The sequence below is a fragment of the Centruroides sculpturatus genome, unplaced genomic scaffold, assembly GCF_000671375.1.
Source record: "Centruroides sculpturatus isolate CEXI.00-Female unplaced genomic scaffold, Cexi_2.0 scaffold1783, whole genome shotgun sequence".
Lineage (NCBI taxonomy): Eukaryota > Metazoa > Arthropoda > Arachnida > Scorpiones > Buthidae > Centruroides > Centruroides sculpturatus.
Genome location: NW_019386212.1, coordinates 27,786 through 39,678, shown reverse-complemented (window position 1 = coordinate 39,678; position 11,893 = coordinate 27,786). Strand labels below are relative to the sequence as shown.

Here is an 11,893-nt window from a genome sequence, read left to right as displayed (position 1 = left end):
CTTTGTTAGTAATGTTAAGGAAATAAAGCATTTTTGAAATTGTAAAAAAGTATTTTTATGTTATCGAAATTAAAACATTTTCTGTCTATGACAATAGATAGAATAAAAATGTGCTTTGTACTATTTTTATGAAAGGTTATTACGCTTATGTAGAGGATGTTCCGTAACAATGTTATATGGATATACTCTTCTTGCATTGTATTTTAAAAAACGAAAATTGTTTTCGTTTATAAATAAAATTGTGCTGTGCATGTTATATGCTAGACTTAATTCTTTACACTTAATACATGTTATAAATATTAAAAAATATTTATATAAGTACAGTATTAGTGTATTTTACTGATACGAAAGTGTAATACTTACGGAAATTACAGGATTTCGGTTCAAATAACAAGTATTTGAAATTACCGTATTTTGACGAGTATAAGTTACACTTTTTTTACTACATTTTGGGGCTCAAAATCGTGGTGCGTCTTATACTCGACAGGTAACCATTTTTACAGTGAAATTATGTACAGTAGTGGTCCACTCTAGGGACCAACCTGTGCAGTGATCCGTTAAGCACACGGTCCCTCAACCGAATGGGTAGAGTACCTAGATTATCAGAATAGCAACACACGAGTCACTGCCGCCATGTTCTGTCGACTTTCATTGTGTGACCTCTGAGTTTACATTAAGAAATGACGATTATTTCAGTTTAATAAAGGTATCGATTCACCCATCCGTCATATTCTTTAATAAAAAAACGAGTAAAATGCAATCGCCCATTAAAAAAGTTTTTTCTAAATTTTCTGTAACAAAATAGGGGTGCGTCTTATACTCGACAGCGACTTATACTCGTCAAAATACGGTACTTTGCGCAGGGGAGACAGAAAATTCAATCCAACGACTCAGAATTTAAATAAATATCCGAGAACTTAACAATAGCTGTGTTGTGTGCAAAGAAGGGAACTGAACAAAACATACTTTTTCAATATCACTCTGAACATATATTGTTAATACATTTCTTGTTTTAATACGCATTGTCTATTTGAAAACAAATACGATGTTTACTGTTATGATCCCTATTTTCACTGAAAGAACATTTAATATTTTTTCTGATCTCAATTTATAAAGCAAACAACCAGAATAAAGTTTATGCAAAAGTAATATAAACAGAAAATATACTATATTACCATAAATTACAATAATTTACGATAGTTGTCCACGCGAGTGACTTTATCACTAAATACCGATCCTTCAATTAATTGTGAGTTCGCTAATAATTAAATATTTAATTAATCAAAAGTATTTGTAAAAATAATTATTTGTTTACTGTACTTTCTAAGTAATTAACTACGCAACTCTTTTTATAATATAATCCAGATAAATTGATATTAATTAACAATATAATAATAATAATTCTGGCACAAAAAGTTTACATCACTGCACCCGGAACTAGCTAAACATCTAACACACATCATCATCAATCCACAAGACATGCCAAAATTTCTTACTCAGGGCATNCAACATTCACAATTTCTGGTACAAAAAGTTTACATCACTGCACCAGGAACTAGCTAAACATCTAACACACATCATCATCAATCCACAAGACATGCCAAAATTTCTTACTCAGGGCATCACCTACACGAAACCTAAAAACAACAACAACACAGACTCCACACAATACAGACCAATTACATGTATTTCAACACTCTACAAATTATTGATATTCTGTATCACAAACAAAATATACAAACATGTTGAACAACACGACATTCTTACAGAACAACAAAAAAAAGGGTTGCCGTAGAAATCACAGGGGATGCAAAGAACAGTTACTCATAGATTAAGTCATTCTGCGGCAAGCACACAAACAACAGAAACATACACAAGGCATATATAGACTACAGAAAAGCATTCGACAGTGTTAAACACAGTTGGCTGTTACATATTCTATACATGTACAAAATACATCTATCACTTATTGCATTCTCAAAACACAGTAAAATACAAAACACACAGTTAAAGCAGTAAACACATATGTCATCCCAGTACTCACATACTCTTTTGGAATTATACATTGGACTTACACAGATCTTGAGCAACTCCAAAGGATAACAAGAACAACACTTACTAAGCATAAACAACATCATCCTAAATCTGCCACAGAAAGATTAACCTTTCCACGTAAAGAAGACGGACGTGGCCTGATTGACATAGTTAACCTTCACTACAAACAAATACAGTCACTGCGAGAGTTTTTCTATAAGAAACAAGAAACATCACAGTTACATAAAGCAGTAACTCTAGCAGACTCAAATAACACACCATTAAACTTGCACTCACATCATACGGACACGGCACAACAATATAAAAAGCACAGACACTATCAATCAAGCAATCGTGGGCTCGAAAAACACTCTATGGCAGGCTACTTTATTACCTGGCCCAGATTTTGTTGACAAAACTGCGTCAAACGGCTGATTAGATCGGGGATGCCTCTTTGGGGAGACGGAAGGATTCATGATTGCCATACAGCATCAGGTCATAAATACTAAAAACTACAGAAAACACATACTCAAAGATTCAACAATCACGAATGACACATGCAGAAAATTATGAAAATGTCCTGAAATTGATTTAACACTTTCCCGCGAAAGAAATGTTAACAATAAAATGTGTTAAGAAGTGTTAAGAATAATAGTGTAAATAATGGAAATGTTAAAAATAGAAGTATTAACAATTAAAGTGTTAAGAGAAAGAGACGTGCAAGATTTACAGGGGTAGATGTAGACTTTTGCATTTTTGCGGGAAATCAAACATATTTTTAGATCCATCAAAAATTTTTTAATTACTTCAGAAACAGAAGGACCTAACTTTTGCATTCTGTGAAAACGGATAAGATTGGCTGTAATGTAATAATCTTAATCTTCGCTATCGTTACTTTTTGGCCGAGTAACGTCCTGCTTATCTGCTAGTACTTAATATTATCATTTCTGAGATACGGTAAATTATTGGAATAACCGTTTTATTTTTAAATACACTCTACAATATTGTGTGTGCAGTGTTTGAAAACAAAGTGATCGTCTGCATTACAGTGCATTAGATATAGAACTCACTTTCGAAAATTAATTAGAATTATTCTATTATATTTAGAAAAATACACTTATAATATTTTCGCTCAACTTTATTGTAGAGTTATATTTATACGCGGTTTAAGGTATTAAGTTTGATTAATAAAAATAGATCAAATAAATGTGTGTACTTGAATGATTTACTAAGATATGAAATTTTAACTTACACTGGTATTGATGAAAACATGTTTAAAGTCAAAATATACTTTCATTTTTTAAATTATGTAATAAATTGTATAAGTAAAAACACATTACTCTTCAGTTTCCAGTCTTTATCCAGTAATGACACTAAAAAAATACATAACACGAATCTTATATTTTTCAGTAGAGATCAATTTTCATCAACTCTGCATTTATTTTCACGTTACATCTTTCGTCTCAGGAAGATATAAAAGCCATTCGGAATGTCAGTCAGAAATCACACGAACGTCAGTTAGAAAAAACCAATGTTTTTATAAAGTTTACATCTATGCAATATTAATTGGAAGTGTAACTTCATAATAAAGCATATTTCACTGACTGTTATTTATGTAACTGAGAAACTTGCTCGTTAGTCACACAGGAATATCAGAGTAATATCTCTAAACAAAAAGTGAAAGTTGCAATTGATATCGCTGTTCCTTTTGCAAAGAAATCCCTGAAAAATTACAAAGTTTCATAACATAAGGTATCACTTTAAAAAAACCATAAAAAAATTCAACTGACAATTTTCTCTTGCTGCATAATTTTACACTTCAACTTTTTCTGTTTTATTAACAACGTTCGAAGTAACACAGTTGAATGTATTAAGAATGCTAATAACTGCTTCGATAAATTCTTGTTTTAAAAACGAGTTTTTTAAATTTTTTTTACGTTGATTTAGGACATATAATGGAGAACCTGAAATTCCGAATTATTCCAAATTTAGAAACAAATTCGAAATATCGTATCATATAAATAGTACAAAGTACATTTTTATTGTATTTTTTTCATAGAAAAAACTGTTGTAAATTAAAATAAATAAAAACACTTTCTCTCAATTCCAAAAGTTCTTTATTTTTATAACTTTAATAATACAATGTTTTCATTTTATGTTTGTAATACAACTGCAATAATAAAATTTCAAGAAGAAGTCAAAAAAAAATTAAAAAATGGTAAACTTCGGAACTAAACAATTCCTTACAACTTAACAACTGTTTACTATATTTAGGTTAATTAATGTTCTCTCTGCTATGGCGTTTAATGTGAGAATTTAAATTACTTTTGTTAGAAAACTTTCGAAAACAATAATCGCACTTAAACGGCTTTTCTCCCGTGTGAATGCGAAGATGGTTTACAAGATTTTGTCTTTGATTAAAGCTTCGTTGGCAATGGTCGCAGGTAAAAGGCTTCTCTCCGGTATGAATCCTCAGGCGCCTTCGTAAAGTAGAACTTGCAATGAACCTTTTTCCACATAACTGGCAACTGAACGGCTTTTCTCTCGTGTGAATCATCCTATGAGATTTCAAGTGGTGCTTCTGAAAGAATGCTTTACCACAGTTTCCACACACAAACTTCCTCTTTTTCGTATTGGCGAAATCTACGAAACAAAAAATATTAAACTTTATTGTAGGAAAGTAATCGATGGTATTAATTATTGCAAAGATACGCAGCAAATATTAATTCTGCTTTTCTTGACGTAAACGCTTCACAATAACATAACAAATAAATCTAAATTCAATCAAACATAAATAATAAATCTAACGAACAACCCCACGTTTGCATTACAAAAAGAAGAAAACAGAAAACAAATGTTTATAACAATCTTCGNAAAAAAAAAAAAAAAAAAAAAAAATAGAAAATAAATGTTTATAACATTCTTCGCAGCGCATTGACAAAAAATGTTCATGTTAATTCATCGGCACAATTTTTCAGTAAATCTGTATACAGATAAGTCGTTTTAATTCGAAATCGATTTTCTCCGAAGTAAATGTTCGGAGAAAATGGATTTTACTTCATTTTACTCGTAAAAATGATTTTTTTTCAATATTTAACAGATAGTTTTGTTGGATCTTCACATATTAATTTTATTTTCAGTTTTTAATGTCATATAGTCGTTTGTTGAGCTTAAATCGCTCACCTGATATAAAAATGGACATCGCTCAAAATATTATAGAAACCATCAAAATTTTCTGGTGATAGTTTAGATATAAATGTTTTCTGTGCAAGAAATGAAGCAATCAAAAAAACACAGGGTGACCCAGAAAAAATTTGGCAATTTACGACGTGTTATCGAATGCGTAAATTCTTTTATTTATAACTAAAAATTTTAACAAAATTTCATCAAAAAAATGCATTTGAAACAATACCTAAATGAAATAATTACGCAAGAAACAAAAATTGTACAATTAACGCAATTTGTTTTAGCTTAATTAATTTTGAAAATTTTTGTCGCTGTTATTTCTCGCGTGGACAAACGCGATTTCTCGCAGAGTATAATGAGACTTCTCTGAGTGTAATAATAAATTGCGATATCTCGCTTTAAAATCGGGCTAGAATCGATTTTTTTTCTCTATTTTTGCCGCAAAAGTCTCACAGTTTACGATTATTAAATGTAATAAAAATTTTAAAAATACTTAAATTTTAAATTTTTTAGCAAAAGGGAAGAATTTAAAAAACTGTAAACGTTCTGTTTTATTTGAAACATTTGTTAGCTACATATATGTTCTTATCTTTCGAACAAAATAAATCAGAAGGTTATAAGTGCATTAGTTCTCTCCTTACAAAAAGCAATTGGCACCCCACTGTGTTTATGACCTTGTACACCCCACTGTGTTTATGACCCAGAGACTTTTAAATTGAAAAAGTGTGTGGCGTTTTTGTTTACATTTACTATCTTCGCTTAGTTTTATTGCTTTGATAGTTAAAAGCACGGAATAATGGCTTATATGAATGCGTGTCAGTGGCTGTATCAGTGTCTTCCTCTCTTGTTTCACAGATATCAGGTTCACCTTCAGATGATTTGTCATCATATATAATTCTTTTTATATTCGTGTCTGAAAGTAAAAACTGTGCATGCTCCATATTGATGCAGTTGATGACAACGTTGTTTGAACACTTCCACTGCTCGAGCAAAAGTACAAATGAAAACGAGGTATGTAGAGACTCTCTGAACTTTGTAATCTTTTAGTTAGACACATCTATTTTTTTTTTAAACAAAACAAACTGCAGCTATCTATCTAGAGCGGGGGAGAAGTTACTACCATAATTCACCCTACTTCTCAAATTACTTAAACGGGAGAGGAGTCGATTGTTATTGTAAAGCGATGCGTCAAAGTCTATCGATATATATTTCTGCTTCAAATAGTGAATATCTGACACTTTTTATAATTTTTTTCTATACGATAATACACTATAATAAGCGATTAGTTAATTTTTTCCTGCAATTACGCTATAACCGAAAGTAATAAGTTTCGCGGTTAATTTTTCAGCTGGAAGCTTCTGTTAAGAAATCCTATTGTCTTAGTAAAGTGATATAACAGGCATACTAGTAGAAATACGCTCTAAGATAAATAATATAGCTATTTTTAACGTTTGTTTATATTCTGACTTCGATCACGTGGATCTGTTCTTTGCGGGAAAATCCAGACCAGATGGTTCTGAAGAAACTCTCATTAGTTAAAGTTGATTCAGTCATAATATAAATTACCAATCAGAGCGTGATAGGCGTAGAAACAAAAATTTTAAATCTAATATTAAAATATTCAATTATAGTACTAACCGAATAATAAGTTATTCGTGGCTTATTCATCGATAAATAAATTTAAAATTTTCAACAAAAAATAGAGATGTTAAGAGCCTTGCGGTGGCTGACATCTTGTTTGCTAGTTTATCCAGCACCAAAAAAAGACGCTTACAGTTTACGGGAAGCACGCTGGCAACAACTGAAAGCAATCGGAGATTTTTAACAGAGGTGCTGAGAGGTGATGAGATATTTTGAATACTCTCATAGATAAACACAAAATTTTCTGTGTCTAAATAACAGAATCCACTTCTCAAGCGATTTCAAAAAATGGGCATCTGAAAATTTAGTGTTTAGCTTATAAGCATTTGTAAGTTTCATATCCAAGAGTGGTGTTGTAAAGTCTCTGTTGGGTACGCGATGGTCAAGACTGACGAGAATCTTAACGAGTCGTATGTGGATGCAATCGGTACCAAGGCAGACTATACGGTTACAACTAACTGTTTATTTGACAGGAAAGAAGCATACAAGATTTCAGCGATCTCGTAAGTTCAAAGTCGGAGGAGGTCTGAGTCTGCATCTTCTTTCCAAGACAATCACAAAAGGATTGTCCCTGATTTGAAAATGAGAGTTCCTTCGACGTCTCGAACTACGGGACAATAAAGTCGACTTCGCGTAATGGGAAAATGTCGATCCGACGACGGGAGACGGAGAGGAAGATGAACACGAGACACACACACACAACAATTAGTCTGATACTGGAACATTCGGGAGAAAAAGTCGTCACGTCCTGAATTTCCGAGTTTTTATTAACTTCTATCCTCAATCCTTCATTCCGATTGTTTGCTTTATTTCGTATTAGCTATCTAAGAGTTTGATCACTACTAAGTGTAATGAGTTATCAGCTTACATCACGGTCAAAATCGAAGTTTAATTCGATTCCCCAACCAAAGATATCGATCGTAGGACATACATTCTTCTATTGTTAATAAGTTCGAGTCGCGTTTTCATGAAAAAAATTATTTTAGCTTCGTTTTTTTTCTTTAAAAAATTCTTTTAACGCGAATTTCTGTGAGGTTCAGACCTGTCTAAGGCCTCACACAATTTTCAAAAATTATAGACTTATAGTTTCCTAGTGCTGTCTGTCACGTTGTCTGTTTTTCCTTAATATCGAGAACTGACTTAGTCAAGTGAAAGCTGAGACCAATCTGTAAAGGTCCCGGAAAGCAGGCTCCGATTAATGTACAAAGTTACGATAAAAACCGGAAGTCACGTTACTTCAATTCAAAAATTCTCCCCTCTGTAAGGAGTTAGATACATGATCTACGCAATTCTATTGCTAACGGGAAAAGTATATCGTACAGGGGCAAGATACTACTAAAAATTTGAGATTGAGAACATATATTTAAAATTAAATAAGTAAAAAATATGATTAAAAATTGTAGCCCGGTATTGTGACGATGCCACAGTAAATAATTGCTGGTTATTTTTATTATTTCAAACATTTTCATTTTAATATGTGATGGTATTGTTGCATTTGAAGCGTACCAAACATGAGCGCATGAGGAAATTGTGTGTAATACTAACGATTCGAAAAATAAAAATAATAATGTTACAAAAAAATATAATTAAACCAAAATTTCAATGATTCGAACTTTGCTGTACGTAGAGTTCTATCTATAGCCGCTCAGAAACATGAAACTTCCGACTGTTGAACGAAAGAGTATACTCCCGAAATCAGATCAGTGATATTTTTCGTAAATAGTAAATCCAGTTACGTTGAGCTTCGTAAATTGCAGCTACGATACGTCGTGAATTTTTCGTATTTAACTACGTCACGAAAATACGACGTTTTAACTAATGACACTTTCGTCAATCTGGATCCAAGCGCGTAACCACAAAATGTATAGTGTGTATAGTAAATTTTAAGACATTTTGAGTTATCCTTACTACCTTATCTCTTTATCGCCCTAGTAAACATTTTGAAAATAAAATTTGTTGCAAGTAAAATTTCATTAAACTTTCAATGTAAAATATAAAGTCACTGTCCCAGTTATATCATTTTGAAATTCGAACTTTAATTACGAATTTCTGTACCTAATAGAATATGTTCAAAACGAAAATGGAAACTCGTGAGTACGGAGTATCCAAATTACTTGAGGAAAGTTGAAGAAATTTGTGACTGAGGAATCAAATTCGGTTCAGATTCGAACTTATAGCTGTAGTCTTTTATTGAAGTCTTTTATTTAATTACTTGTTTTTAGGATGCATGTTTTAAAGTTATTTTAATAGATTGATTAAAATAGGTTATCTTATATACAACGTCTATAAAATCGAATTCACGTCTATCTTTTCGAGTATCACATGAAATCGACTGAACTGATTTCTATACAGTTATATTATGGACAGTTATGTGATAATATGATAATCTGGAGGACTCCTTTTTAATTTTTCATCCTGTCCACATTAAATAAACATATAGTAATTTAATTATTCAACTTTTATCGGGATTTTTAAAATAATTAAAAATAAGAAAAACGGGAATAAAATAAATATAACCTAAAAAGGTTACAATCTTCAACATCCTGCAAATATACTCAATAACGCAACATTTAATAAAAATTTAAGATGTTTTAATTCCTTCTTCCCCACCTTCTATCCTGGAATTTTGCACACCATCTGGTCCGGTTACACAAGAATGCATCCCGTCAGATGATGCATTTCAGGGAATTGATATTGTGAAATAAACAATAATAAAACGGGTGACTAGAGGAGATTCGGGGCAGTTCTTCGCAGAGACCTTGCCATAGGAAGGCAGTTCACCCCGATAGAACATACCACATACAGCCACTTCTTCGTGAATTTGGATCACAGCACTCCTAGCCAGCAACCACCGACTATTCGATTCATGAACACCAAGGTAATTTTAATTGATTTTGACATATGTTTTATGTTTTGTATTTATTTACTTATCCTTGTTATTTTGGTCTTCTGTGATTAAATTGTTGATTATTATATTAATTAATGACTTTCGTAGTCGAGTATTTATTCATTATGCACAACCCCACAGAGAATCATACCACTCGGGTTCTGTTAAATTAAGCCATCCAGTGACAAAGTGAGTAGGTCTAACAGATCTGACAATTAGAGGGCCTTGACCCTCGTCCGTATTCTCACAGTTAGTACATCGAAAATGTCACGGTTTCTAATATAACTGGGCTATAATAAATAAGATCGATTATTAGACGTGATGAGACATTTATTTTTACAGTGAAAATTATAATTAATTTTGATATGATAATGATGAAACATTTGCTACACATGCAAATGCCTAAAGGTGTGATAAACAAGATCGATTATTATTACTAATAAAACTGAAAATACGTGTAATCAGATCGCATATTTCAAGTGTTTGGTGATTGGTAAATAATGAAAACATCAAGCAAAACAAAAACTATATTTAAGTATTTATTCAATTTTATAAGTGCATTCCACCTACATTTATAAACAGTGTGAATAGCACGAATACTCATAAATGTTTTCACGACATACTAAAATATTTTATTTTACTTTAATTGAATTTGCGTTATAATAATCATAATATATGATGATATAGAAGTAAATTTTGACCGATAGACGCTTTTATACAAGTATTAAGAATAACATTAAACATTTAGTGAAGTAACAACATACATAAATTTTGTGTTTATGGTTAAATTAACAACTTATGTAAAATTTTAAACTCAATGATGTCATACGTAGTGAAATCATCTCATTAAATTTTGTTTGCTACTCAATTGTGCTTTTTAATCTTATCATTTGTTTTTACACTTACGTTTGTAATTCCACGCGATGAATTCACATTCTATAAACACTACTGCCCATTAAAATTGCTACACCATGAAGGCAGCACGAAACACGAAATTGGCACGAAACGTACAACGTGCTGGATGCTCTGTATCTTTATCAATTTTATTATGGCTTCACACATCACATATCGGCCATATTCACAACAAGACAGTTACGATTGCCCACTCTCTACGCTGCATCTCCCAGAACACGTGGGGAATAAATTATAAGACCAGCCAGACAATCTATAAATGTGCAATCGAACCGGACATTACTTATGGGGCGGAGATCAGGGAAAAAGTTGCCAAAAAGCGAAAGAGTAAGAAACGCCTTAACTTTATCAGACATTCAAAAGTATAACAGCTAGACGAACTATTCAGCGGTTTGTCTCTCATTAAAAAGGGTTGTACATATACGTTTTGTTTTTGCCCAATGGCAAGACAGCTGTTGGGGCTCTCTTCTCGTGTATTGGCTGAATTGTACAAAGGCGATTGTTAATCTTTTGTTATTTTCAAAGCCATGGAACCCTTATCTTTTGTATACACCGCAACCGTTATAATTTGTTTCGTTTTAGTCTAGATTGTTACCGCCAATGTCATAAGCCTTTTCATTTGTACAAACGCGAAAGTTTTCTTATGTTAACTCCTAAGCCGTGAAGGGCTTTGTCTGTTTTTTCCCGCAAGTGGATTGTTCATACGCGTGTCGTGTGTTGAGTTCCAAAACAAGTTAGCCGTTATAAAGCTCCTACTGTCACAAGTTGCAGAGGCCGTTATTCTGTACACAACTGTATGTTTGTAAATTGTATTCATTGCTGTTATATAATTGGCACTCGGTGCCGCTCTGAAGTCTAGTGTTTCACACTTTTCTGTCATTCTTTTCTTTTCTTCATTCTTCTCACTTTTGCTAAAACCCTTCATATTTTTTTCCCAAGGCTATACCTATTGGTGGAGGCCTTTTAATCCTTTGGTAAATGTAAATGTATATATATAATAAACACAATTTCGCTCATTGCTTTCTTTCCTAATACAGCAATTTAAATGGGCAACAGTGTAGTTGTATTTACTAGCAAAATTACTCTAAAAATTTCTGACACAATGATTATCACTGAGATACCCGGACATTCTACTAGACAAATATTCCACAAATATAGTTTTAATTAGGTTGTCTCTGGTGTGTACTTGAACAATGAGAAAACACTATGTGAACGTACTAGCAAATCACACAA

General features: G+C 32.2%; 1 protein-coding gene across 1 annotated transcript in view; it reads right to left on the bottom strand.

Moving 5' to 3' along the window:
* Positions 1-4,309: 4,309 nt before the first annotated feature.
* LOC111614104 (gastrula zinc finger protein XlCGF49.1-like) overlaps positions 4,310-11,893 on the bottom strand; it is a gene marked incomplete at its 5' end in the record, with an annotated part of 14,621 nt that continues 7,037 nt past the window's right edge. The window contains one exon of the mRNA XM_023355482.1: positions 4,310-4,677. Within this exon, the coding sequence (XP_023211250.1) occupies positions 4,310-4,677 (368 nt within the window). The remainder of the gene's footprint in view (positions 4,678-11,893) is intronic.